Source organism: Jaculus jaculus, chromosome 21, assembly GCF_020740685.1.
Source record: "Jaculus jaculus isolate mJacJac1 chromosome 21, mJacJac1.mat.Y.cur, whole genome shotgun sequence".
In the NCBI taxonomy this organism is placed as follows: Eukaryota; Metazoa; Chordata; class Mammalia; order Rodentia; family Dipodidae; genus Jaculus; species Jaculus jaculus.
In genome coordinates this window covers 5,112,321-5,124,955 of record NC_059122.1, presented here as the reverse complement: position 1 = coordinate 5,124,955, position 12,635 = coordinate 5,112,321, and the positions used below count along the sequence as shown (strand labels likewise).

General features: G+C 44.1%; 1 protein-coding gene across 5 annotated transcripts in view; it reads left to right on the top strand.

Moving 5' to 3' along the window:
- Tut4 (terminal uridylyl transferase 4) overlaps positions 1-12,635 on the top strand; it is a 112,166-nt gene that overhangs the window by 17,992 nt on the left and 81,539 nt on the right. For all 5 annotated transcript variants that reach the window (XM_045139145.1, XM_045139142.1, XM_045139141.1 and 2 more), the window contains exons 2-5: positions 788-1,655; positions 5,055-5,218; positions 5,881-5,997; positions 11,222-11,399. In XM_045139145.1, coding sequence (XP_044995080.1) covers positions 881-1,655; positions 5,055-5,218; positions 5,881-5,997; positions 11,222-11,399 — 1,234 coding nt within the window. In that variant the 5' untranslated portion in view covers positions 788-880. The remainder of the gene's footprint in view (positions 1-787; positions 1,656-5,054; positions 5,219-5,880; positions 5,998-11,221; positions 11,400-12,635) is intronic.

Genomic DNA, 12,635 nt, shown 5'->3' with positions numbered 1-12,635 from the left:
ATCTGGCATATGTTGGACTTGGAGAGTCAAACCCAGGTCATTAGGCTTTGCTGGCAAGCTCGTTAACCACCGAGCCATCTCTCCAGCCTCAGAGTCCATTAACCACCGAGCCATCTCTCCAGCCTCAGAGTCCATAGTTTTCAGTTAGGTTCACTCTTGGTGGGGCACAGTCTTTGAGTTTTTGCAAAGACATGGTAATACAAGTTTACCACAAATTATCCTATGATCCATTTAAATGCCTTTTGTGCACTTCAGAGATACGGCGGGGAAGGGTAGTCAGTCTGTTCTCATGTTTAGAGAGTCAAGTTTGAAGTAGCTGGGGCTTACAAGCATGCACGTTTAGTAGCAATCCACATGGCCAAGAGCTTGACATTTAGAATTCTATAAACTGCTCCCTTATTGTTGTAGATAGATTGGAATTCCTGTTTTCTCCTTTTCCGTTTCCTCTTATGTTAATGATGGTACATTATTTTAAGCTTTTGTCTCCCTGTTAGTAGAAATCCTTATTAGGTGATATAAAATGTTTTACTTCTGTAAAAGTGTTTTGTTTTCATCTCTATTACCATAAGCATATAGGAATTTCTTCAGTAACATTTGGCTATTAATTACTACATGGGCTTTTAACTCCTTTCTATGTAGTTTTCTAAAGTTTATTTTTCTGAAGACCATTTTTTCAGCTTTGCTAACAAATTTTGAAAGTTTTTATGTGTAACCATTAAAAATGTTTTTGCATTTTAAGTAACATTTCTTTTTTTTTTGTTTGTTTGTTTATTTTTAAATCCAATAGTTGGCTTGCCTAAACTAGATTTGGAACATTTCAAACTACTGGAGATCTGCCATTTTACAGTATTTCAATCGGAAAGAACCAGGTTTTCAAATAATGGAAGAGCCCAAGACTTCTAAAAGTGAAAATCATGAACCAAAGAAAAATGCTATTTGTGAAGAAAGCAAAGCAGTTAAAATTATAACTAATCAAACCTTGAAAGCTAGAAATGCCATGCCCATGACGGCCATGGGGACCAGTTCTCCGACTCGGCTCAGTAGTGGAGACAACAGGCAGAATGACACCTGTATAGAAAAAGCAGAAGTTCAATCATGTAAAGCACATGCTGCCGGTGGTCCAGGCTCTAAGGATTTGGGGCTAGTTCTTCGAGATCATAGTCATTGTAAAGCAAAACAGCCGCCAAACTCGCCGGTGAAAGTTCAAAAGGCATGTTCCTCCCAGGCAAAATTAGAAAAGACAAAAACAGAGAACTTACCAAAGTCACCTAATTTACCAGTGAAGACAGAGAAAGCGCCCTGTTTACCAGCAGCATCGGAGAAGGCACTTAGTTCACAGCGGAGAGAACAGAAAGCGCCCACTTCCCAGACGAAGTCCGAAAAGGAAAAGGTCCCCAGCTCGCCAGTGGCAGTGGACAAGGTGCCCACTTCACTGTTGAAAGAAAACATGAAACAGACGGATTTGCAACAGACTGGACAGAAAACTAAAAGCTCCCTTATTTCGGCAACCAAAATGAATAGTGAAGATCTACAGGGAGAAAAGCCTCCTCTGGAAAACGCCCCACCGACCCAGAAGCAGCAGCAGACAGGGACGGATCCTACTGGTGACTCTGATGACAGCGCGTCAGGGGCTGAAGACGCGGCGGAGGATCCGGGTGAGTCAGACGCTCGGAGAGCCCGCGCTCCCTTGCCAAGGGCTTCTCCGCCTGTGTCCCGTGCCTTACTCCTGGGTTAGCTATTTCAGTTACCAAAGGGCATGCGCAACACTCTCAGACTGAGAGCGCTCAAATTCCTTTCACATGTAAGGGCTCCTTAGTTAAGGGTAAAACTAAGCCATTGTCTGTTTGCACTTGAGCTGCCTGCATTAATCCCAGTGTTCTTCATCAGACCTAATGTTAGCTCTCAGGTAGTTGCACTCTGACCATTTTTTTATTTTGTCATTCATTCAATATGCTTTTTTGTTTTATTTATTTATTTTTTTCAAGGTAGATTCTCACTCTAACCTAGGGTGGCTCTGAACTCACAGCTCTCATCCTTTTTAGCGCTGGGACTAAAGGCATGTGCCACCATGCCTAGTTTGTCATGCCCCCCGTCTCCCCCACACACAAGGTAGGGTCTTGCTGTAGCCCAGGCTGACCTGGAATTCACTATGTAGTGCCATGCTGGCCTCGAACTCACGGCGCTCCTCCTACCTCTGCTACCCGAGTGCTGGGATTACAGGCGTGTGTTACCATGCCCACCCTAGTATTATTATTTTTATATCGTCTGTGTCAGGTGCTAATTTGTTCCTAGAAATATAGGAGTGAATCAGACATGTACCACACCCTTACAGAGTTAGTCTTCTAGTAGAGAGAGAGAGACAGCAGACAGTACACGGTCTTGTAGGAAAACAGACCGGGAAAGGCCACAGGGAATGCATCTGCTGCTGCCGGTGACAGTATTTCAAAATGAAATTGTCAATGCGAAGGCTGCGCTTGCGGAAATGATGAAGAACGAGCTCTGCATGAGTAGTTGAAGCCGAGTGTTCGTGTGTGTGCGTATATACATTGTATATATTTTATAATATAAATAAAACAAAAATTACATATTATACAACATAGAGAATTATATATAATACATATTTTAAAATTTTTCTATGTATTTATTTGACAGAGAGAAAGTCAGGTAGAATGAGTGAACGCCAGGGCCTCCAGCCACTGCAAATGAACTCCATACACATGTGCCACCTTGTGCATCTGGCTTATGTGGGTCCTGGGAACTCAAACCTGGGACCTTTCTTTGCCTTTGCATGCAAGTGCCTTAATGGCTAAGCCATCCCTCTAGCCCAGAAGGCAATGTTCATGATCTGTCTTCTCCAACTTTAATATACATGCTAGGGATATAGCCTACTGATAGGGACTGAGAATGTCCCCAGCACCATGTGTGAGGCTCTGGGTTCAGATCCCAGTACTGCCCCTACCTCCAAACCAAAAGCTTTTGGCCCAGCTATGGTGGCTCACACATGTAATTCCAGCACTAAGGAGGCTGATGCAGGAGGGTTGCCACAAGTTCAAGGCCAGCTGAAGCTACATAGTGAGTTTCAGGTCAGCTTGGGCTATGGAGTGAGACCCTGTCTCAAAACAACAAAAACCCGGAGGCTAAAGAGACGGTTCAGTGTTCAAAAGTGCTTGTTTGAAAAGCCCAGGTTCAGTTCCCCAATACCCACGTGAAGCCAGATGCACAAAGTAGTGCATGTGTCTGGATTTTGTATGCAGTGGCAAGAGGCCCTGGTGCACCCATATTCTCATTATTCATTCTTATTTTCATTCATTCTCTCTCCTTGTAGTGAATACATTAAATAAATAAATAAATAAATAAATAAATAAATAAAATAAAACATAAAATACCCTCCCCCACACACACAAAATTCAAACATTAACATGCTAATGACTCACTTTGGAGTCATTTAAACTGCAAATTCTTGGGCATCATTCCCAGTGATTTTTTTCATTTTTTTGTTTTATTTTATTTATTTGTTTGAGGGGAGGGGGCTAGAGAGAGAATGGGACTGCCAGGGCCTCTGGCTGCTGCAAAGGAACTCCAGATGCAGGTGCCACCTTGTGCTTCTGGCTTTATGTGGGTCCTGGGGAATTGAACCTGGGTCTTTTGACTTGGCAGGCAAGTGCCTCAACCGCTAAGCCATCTCTAGCTCCCCAGTGATTTTTGATTCAGACAAGCTAGGGAGTGAAAAATTGGACTTTTTTTATTTTTGATAGGGTCTCACTAACCAAGCTGACCTGGAATTTACTGTGTAGTCTTAGGGTAGCCTCCAACTCACAGCGATCCTCCTACCTCTGCCTCCCATGTGCTGGGATTAAAGGCGTGCGCCACCAAGCCCAGCTGATACTGCTGGTCCTGCTTTTTTCTTTCACAACATTTATTACACTTAGGAGTTAATTGTATTTATTCTAGAATAAATTCAGTACCTTCATGAGGATAACATGCTAGAGAATTTAATAACTTTTAGGGTGTTTTTTTTTTTTTCCCTTCAATACAGGGTCTCACTCTGGCCCAGGCTGACCTGGAATTCACTGTAGTCTCAGGGTGGCCTTGAACTCACGGTGATCCTCCTACCTCTGCCTCCCGAGTGCTGGGATTAAAGGCATGCACCACCACGCCTGGCTTTTTAAAGTATTGCATGCTGTGATTCCATTTGATTAGGGGGGCGAAATCATGCTGGTAGCAAACCTACTGCATACCAAGCTCTATGATAACACAAAAACAGTTAGCCTCCCTGAAGTTCAAGTCTACTTGCAGGCAGAGATGTGAAGAGAATACCAGTGTGGTGCAGACTGTGAGCTCAGTGGGAGAACAAGGAGCCAAGCCAGTGTGAGTCCATGGTCTGCCGTGTGTGTGTGTGTGTGTGTGTGTGTGTGTGTGTGTGTGTGTTCTCTTAGCTGCTGGTGACTCTCTTGGTGAGTCAGATTCAGTGGATTTACCGAAAATATTTTTTATTAAGTTAATTAGAAATTCTATGAGACGGCTTTCAGTTTTGTGCAGTGTCAGTTGTATATGTCTCTTGGAAGAAAAAGGTAGGCATTTTACCCATGAAGTAGATTTTTTTCCGTTGTGAGACTTATTTTTTCTTTTTCTTCCTAGTCTTGGGATTGAACTCAAGAGACTTTACTCTGTCTGGCAGCAGTCTGCTGCTGAGTACACCCCAAAACTCTTTGTTAATTTTGCCACCATGTATCTCTCTCACCATATACAATATTACAATATGCATGTACAACAACCAAGGAAAATACAATCTTTTTTTTTTTTTTTCCTAAATGGGCATAAATTGGATACTTGCTTTTCTTGATTTATTCTTTTTTTTTTTTTTTTTTTTTTTGAGGTAGGGTCTGACTCTAGTCCAGGCTGTCCTGGAATTCACTATGGAGTCTCAGGGTGTCCTGGAACTCATGGCGATCCTCCTACCTCTGCCTCCCGAGAGTGCTGGGATTAAAGGTGTGCGCCACCACACCTGGCATTACCATTTCGGATGCTAGCTGAATGGTTGCTTCTCCTTCTAGATAAAAGGAAGAATGATGAAGGCACTAAAGATGACCCTGCAGAGATGGACTATCTAGAAAATGCCACTGTGACCGACGAGTCGGCCCTGACGCCCGAGCAGAGGTTAGGTTTGCAGCAAGCAGAAGCGCGCTTGGAAAGAGACCACATTTTTCGGCTTGAAAAGGTAAGCTGTGGTCACGCTTACTGTGTGGAGTACACAAGTGTAACCCTTTACCTTTCTCTTATTAATAGGACAGGGATAGTATTTCTTTTTTCCTGATTTTCTTTTTCCTTCTCTTCCTCATCCTTTGTTCATCAGATACACTTGTAAGTCTAGTCTTTGTATAGGGATTGGCAAATGATGGCTTATTTTCTTGTTTTGTTTATTTTGTTTTATTGATTTTAAGATTTACTTTTATTTATTTATTAGAGACACCGAGAGAGAGAGACAGACAGACAGAGAGAATGGGCCAATTGACCCAGGTTCAGTTCCCCAGGACCCACTTAAGCCAGATATACCAGGTGGTGCATGCATCTGGAGTTCATTTGCAGCAGCTAGAGGCCCTGGTGAGCCCATTCTCTCTCTGTATTTCCTTCTCTCTCTCAAATAGATAAGTAATTTAAAAAAACTCCAAAAGGAAGAAAATACTTACACATAGTTATTCCTTCAGTGTTTCTGTTTCCTTGTGGCACTGAGGCTCTTACTCAGGTCCTTGCACATGTTGGACGTGCACTGTTCCCTCTGATGCACCAGCAGCCTTCCGTGTTCATTCTGTTGTTTTCATATAGTTGTATTGTTCACCTGATTACTTTTGCTTCCTAAAACAGTTATTTTTAACTTTTCAGCGATCACCGGAATATACCAATTGTCGATATCTATGCAAACTTTGCTTAATTCACATTGAAAACATCCAAGGAGCACATAAACACATAAAAGAGAAACGACACAAGAAAAATATTTTGGTAAGTTCCCCCCGCCACCCAAGGTAGGGTCACACTGTACCCCAGGCTGAGCGGGAATTCACTAGGAGGTCTCAGGGTGGCCTTGCACTCATGACAATCCACCTACTTCTGTCTCCCAAGTGTTGGGATTAAAGGCGTGCTCCACCATGCCCGGGTTAGTTTGGTAAGTTTTAAAGTCTGTTTTGTTTTTTTTTTTTTCCTTCGAGGTAGGGTCTCACTCTGGTCCAGGCTGACCTGGAATTAACTTTGTAGTCTCAGGGTGGCCTTGGACTCATGGTGATCCTCTGCCTCTGCCTCCCAAGTGCTGGGATTAAAGGCATGCACCACCACGCCTGGCTTTAAAGTCTGTTTTTGAAATGTTAACATTTTATTGGGACTGGGCATGGTGCTACACCTTTAACCTCAGTACTTAGAAGGCTGAGGTAGCAAGATCACCCTCAGTTCAAGGTCATCATCCTAGGCTAGAATGACACCTTGCCTAAAACACTCTATCAAAAAATAGGGGGGGGGGAGCTGGAGGGATGGCTTAGCAGTTAAGGCCTTTGCCTGCAAAGTCAAAGGATCTCTGTGTGACTCTTCAGGACCCACGTTAGCCAGATGCACAAGGGGGCGCACGCGTCTGGAGGTCGTTTGCAGTGGCTGGAGGCCCTGGCGCGTCCATTCTTTCTCTCTCTCTCTCCCTCCTTCCCTCTTTCTCTCAGATAAAATATATAATGAAAACAAACTTTACTGGGCGCTTGAAATTCTTTTTTAGTTATGAGAGGGAGAGGTGGGCCATGTCAGGGTTTCTTGCAATTGCAAACGAATGCTAGATACAAGAGCACTTTGTGCATCTGGCTTCTTGTGGATATTTGGTAATTGAACCCAGGCCATCAGACTTTGCAAGCAAGTACCCATAGCCACTCAGCTGCCAATCACGGTTTGTCAAACTGATTGTTCTTTTCTTGTCCTTGCCCCTTCCCATGTAGAGACTCACTCTACCCAGGCTGCAGACTAGCCTTGAACTCATAGCAGTCTCCTGCTCAGTGCAGGGGTTAAAGGCATATGTCAGCACGCTCTGCTGAGTTTTTGTTGTGCATGTGTGTACACGTCCATGTGCACGTGTGTGTGTGTATGCTTGTGCAAGTCAGGGAGCAACCTGAGCTGTCATCCAAAGGAACAAAGGAATGCTGTCCACTTTTTGGGGGGCTGGGCATTGGTTTTTTGAGGTAGGGTCTGACTTTAGCCCAGGCGGACCTGGAATTCGCTATGTATTGTTAGTGTGGCCTCGAAGTCATGGTGATCCACCTACCCCTGCCTCCCGGGTGCTGGGATTAAAGCCGTGCGCCACCACGCCTGGCTTTTTATTTAGTTTGTTTTTGTTTTTTATTTATTTTATTTTTGAGAGAGAGAAAATGAGCGCCCCATGCCTTCAGCCTCTGTGAAGGAACTCCAGATGTGTGTGCACATGTGCGACATTGTGCGCTTGCGTCACTGTGTGTGTGGCTGTGTGGGACCTGGAGATTTGAACGTGAGTCCTTAGGCTTTGCAGGCAAGTGCGTTAACTGCTAAGCCATCTCTCCAGCCTTACTTATTTTGCTTTTTAAACACGATCTCTCATTGGTCTGGTGCTTCTGGTGCTTAACAATCAGGCTCAACTAGACTGGCTGGCCAGCCACCCCTGGAACCCCCGTCTCCTCTCTGACGCCACTCCTGGTTTTATGTGGTGTTGCCAGTTGATGCCAGGGCTTCTTGCACGCTAGGCCAGCTCTCTCCCAAGTCAGCTACATTTCTAGCCCCTCACTGTGTTACTGAAATGTATTTCATTAATTATTCATGACAAAAAACATCTTTTTTTTTAATGTACTTATTGGCTATTGTTGAACACAGTGTCATGAAAGGTTCTCTTATCTTTTTGCGTATGGTGTAGGGTATGGTAAAAGGTCATTCTTTTATATATGAATATCCAGTTTTCCTAGCCTCATTAGTTGAAAAAGTGCCCATTGGTAACCTCACTACCCTCCTCCTCCAAAATCATTCAAGCACATAATGCAAGGATTTACTTCTGGGCTCTTTACTTAATTCCCTTAGTCTGTCTCTGTCTGTTTATATTGCCAGTGGCAGGCTATTTTGATTATCCTTGCTGTTAAATTTTGAAACCAGGAACTACGAATCTTCAAGTAAGCCCTATTCCTTGTCAGTTTTTTTTTTTTAATTGCTATTTGTAATCCCTTGATATTCCATGTGAAATTTTGGATTGATTTTTTTTTTTTAATTTGTGTTAAAAAAAAAAAAAGCCATTCAGGGCTGTAGGGATGGCTTGTGGTTAAGGCATTTGCCTGCAAAGCAAAAGGACCCAGGTTTGATTTCCCAGGACCCATGTTAGCCAGATGCACAAGGAGGCTCACGCGTCTGGAGTTCATTTGCAGTGGCCTGAGGGCCTGGGGTGCCCATTCTCTCTCTGTCCCTTTTTCTTTGTCAAATAAATAATAAAGCCTTTCAGGGTGGGAGAGATGGCTTAGTGGTTAAGGCTCTTGCCTCCAAAGCCAAAGGACCCAGGTTGGGTCCCCAGGACCCACGTAAACCAGCTGAACAAGGGGGTACACACATCTGTAGTTCATTTGCAGTGGCTAGAAGCCCTGGCATGCCCATTCTTTCTGTCTCTCTACCTGCCTATTTCTGTATCTCTCTCAAACTAACAAATAAAAATGAAATTTAAAATTTTTTCAAATTTTGATATGGATATCATTGATTTTTTTTGTTTGTTTGTTTTTGTTTTCTGAGGTAGGGTCTCACTCTAGCCCAGGCTGACCTGGAATTCACTGTGTAGTCTTAGGATGGCCTCAAACTCAGTATGTACAGGGGAATCTAACCTGGGCTGTCAGGCTTTGCAGGCAGGAGCCTTTAACTGCTGAGCCATTTTTTCACCCTAATTTACTTTTTATGTTGTCCATTATGAAAATGTAGCTTTTTTTTTTTTTTTTTTTTTTTTTTAAAGATTTCTTTCCTTTGAGGTAGGATCTTTCTCTAGCCCAGCCTGTCCTGGAACTCACTCTGTAGAACCAGGCTAACCTTGAACTCAAAGTGGATAGATCCTTCTACCTGTGCCTCCCGAGTGCTAGGATCAAAGGCGTGTGCCGCCATGCCCACCTCACAGCTGAGTTTTTATGTATTCCCTATATCCTGTTACCTCGTTCAGTTGTTGTATTAGAGAAAGAGGGAATGTGTGTGCTTCAAGTCACTTCGGTGGCCTAGGCCAGCTGTGAAACTCAGCATCTCCTGCTTGCTGTCAGCGCCACAGGGCTGGCCTTCCAGGTGTGTCCTGTCCTGCACCTGGCTCTCTCTTGTGTAGGGTTTTCTATATATAAGATACATTCTGCCTTCAAGCATCTACTTTTACCTTTTTCTTTACAGTTGGCTTGTCTTTTATTTGTTTTTTCCTTGTTTCACCACTTTGGTTTAAGTTTCAACTTTTTTTTTTTTTTTTCTTTTTTGAGGTAGGGTCTCTTTCTCTTTAGTCTGGGTTGACCTGGAATTCACTGTGTAGTCTCAGTGTGGTCTCGAACTCACCACAATCCTTCTGCTTCTGCTTCTGCCTCCCGAGTGCTGGGATTAAAGGCATGTACCACCATGACTGGCCCTTTTTTGTTTAAATTTAGTCTTATTTGTATTTATTTGAGAGCAATAGAGAGAGAAAGAGGCACATGGATAGAGAATGGGCACGCCAGGGCCTCCAGCTGCATGCACCCCCTTGTGCATCTGGCTTACATGGATCCTGGGGAATCAAACCTGGGTCCTTTGGCTTTGCAGGCAAATGCCTTAACCGCTAAGCCATCCCTCTAGCCCCTTTTTTGCTTTTTTTTCTTCAAGGTGGGGTTTCACTCTAGCCCAGGCTGACCTGGAACTCACTCTAGTTCCAAGCTGTCCTTGAACTCCCAGTGATCCTCCTACCTCTGGCTCCTGAGTGCTGCGACTAAAGGTGTGCACCACCACACCCACTTTATGGTGTTTTCTGTTGTTTCTTTTTTGTTTCTAGTTTGTTGAGTAATTTATTTTTATTTTTATTTATTTGAGAGATAGAATGTGGCAGTTGTGGTGGCACACACTGGTAGGAAATTGCTGAAGCGATGGAGGCAAGAGGATCAGGAGTTTGAGAGAGAACGGGCGCGCCAGGGCCTCCAGCCATGATAAACGAACTCCACATGCGTGCGCCCCCCTGTGCATCTGGCTCACGTGGGTCCTGGGGAACTGAGCCTGGGTCCTTTGGCTTTGCAGGTGACCATCTTAACCAGTAAGCCATCTCTCCAGCCCAGTATTTTTTCTTCTAAAGATTTTCTTTTCATTTATTTATTTATTACAGACAGGGAGGGAGAGAGGGGAGAGAGAGAAAGAGTGAGAGTGGGCACGCCAGGGCCTCCAGCCACTGCAAACGAACTCCAGACGCGTGCGCCCCCTTGTGCATCTGGCTTATGTGGGACCTGGAGAATTGGACCTAGGTCTTTGGGCTTCACAGGCATACGCCTTAACCCTAAGCCATCTCTCCAGCCCCCCAGCAATTTTCTTAAATGTTTATTTTATTAGAGAGAGGGAGAGAGAGAGAGAGAGAGAGAGAGAATGGGTGTGCCAGGGCATCTAGCCACTGCAAACAGGTGACACCTGGCTTATGTGGGACGTGGAGGATTGAACCAGGATCCTTAGACTTTGCAGGCATGCACCTTAACCGCTAAGCCATCTCTCCAGCCCCCTCCCCCCAGAAATTTTTTTAAACCATAAAGAGCTTAAAGTTTTCAAGTTGTTTTTCTCTCTCAGTTGATTTTGTAAATTGTGTTAATTTGGTCTATTACATGGATCATTTTTCAGTTTGTCTGGACGCCGTGGGGTGTGTGTGGCTGGGGTCCCCTGTCTCCTGCCGCCCCCAGTGTCGCTCCTGGCGTTGGCATGTGGGGGGCGACGTGGCGGAGTGCTGTCTGGAGGTGTTGGGGCGCTAGTCCCTGCTGTCTTCTCCTTCAGGTTATTTCCACTTTAGAGTCTACACACGCAGATTTGTACCAAATAGTAATCTCCCTTACACGGCCGTTCAGTCCTTGACTCCTGCTTTCTAAGAGCAGACCTCCTGCCCCGTGTTTGCTTATGAACCCAGGTATCTCACTTCTGACAGGAAGGAAGTATTGTTAACGCTTTCATATTCTTCCATCTTAAGTGTGCATGCTAAACAGAACCCGCTCTTGTTTTGAAACACCAACAGGAAAAGCAGGAAGAAAGTGAGCTCCGGTCTCTTCCACCTCCTTCCCCTGCCCACTTGGCTGCTTTGAGTTTTGCCGTTGTTGAGTTAGCAAAAGAACAAGGAATAACAGACGATGACCTCAGAGTCCGCCAGGAAATTGTGGAGGAAATGTCAAAGGTTATAATGGCGTGTTTACCAGGTACAAACTCATTTTTTAAATCTAGTTCTGAGATTCAGAAAACTTCCTTTTTGCTTCCTCTTGAACCTAGGGTAAATTTCGTAAATGTTTGCTGTTTCCCTTTTCTGTTTTACCATTTAAAATTAGTAGGTAAATTTGGGTTTGGAGAGATGGCTTGTACTTGCCTACAAAGTCTAAGGGCCTGGGTTTGATTCCCCAGGACCCACATAAGCCAGATGCTTACGGTGGCACATCCATCTGGAGTTGGCTTGCAGTGGCTGGAGGCCCTGCATGCTCATTCTTTCTGTCTCTATCTGCCTCTTTCTTGTTCTGTCTCAAATAAATAAGTAAAATAAAGCCAGGCATGGTGGCGCACACCATTAATCCCAGCACTTGGGAGGTAGAGGAAGGAGGATTGCCGTGAGTTCAAGGCCACCCTGAGACTACATAGTGAATTTCTGGTCAGCCTGGGCTAGAGTGAAACCCTACCTTGAAAAACCAAAGTAAATAAATAAAATTAGGTAAATATGGTTGTCTTAAGAATGATTTTTTTTTTGGAGAAAATACTTCAGATGTAGAAAATGGAGAGTTAGGACAAGTATAACTGTTTATTAAGATAAAAATGTTTTAGTCGAGTGTGGTGGCGCACACCTTTGGTCCTAGTACTCAGGAAGCAGAGGTAGTAGGATTGCTTTTGAATTTGAGCCCATCCTGAGACTGCATAGTGAATTCCAGGTCAGTCTGGGCTAGAGTAAGACCCTACCTCGAAACAAAACAAAACAAGAAGGAGGCACATGTCTCTGGAATTCATGTGCAGTGGCTAGAGGCCCTGGCACACCTATTCTGCTCTCTATTTGTATCTTCCCCTCTCTCCTTTCTCTCAAGTAAAAAAAAAAAAATATTTTTTTAAAAAGTGACAGTACCCATAGCTAAATTAATACATTTGCTAAACAACCTCAATTTGTAAGTGACTAAACTTTTGGTTACTAAAATCTTGAGCGCGGCATTTTAAAAGCATTTCTTATGAGAGAGGGGAGAGAATGGACGTGCCAGGTCCTGCAGCCACGGCAGTCGATCTGCAGGTGTGTGCACCGTCTTGTGTGCGCGTGTGACTTCGTGCACCTCTGTCACCTGGTGCACTTGGCATAAGTGCGATCTGGAGAGCCCAACATGGGTCTGTAGGCTTCACAGGTAAGCCCCTTAACCGCCAAGCCATCTCCCCAGCCCTAAAAAAAAAATATATATATATATGTACAT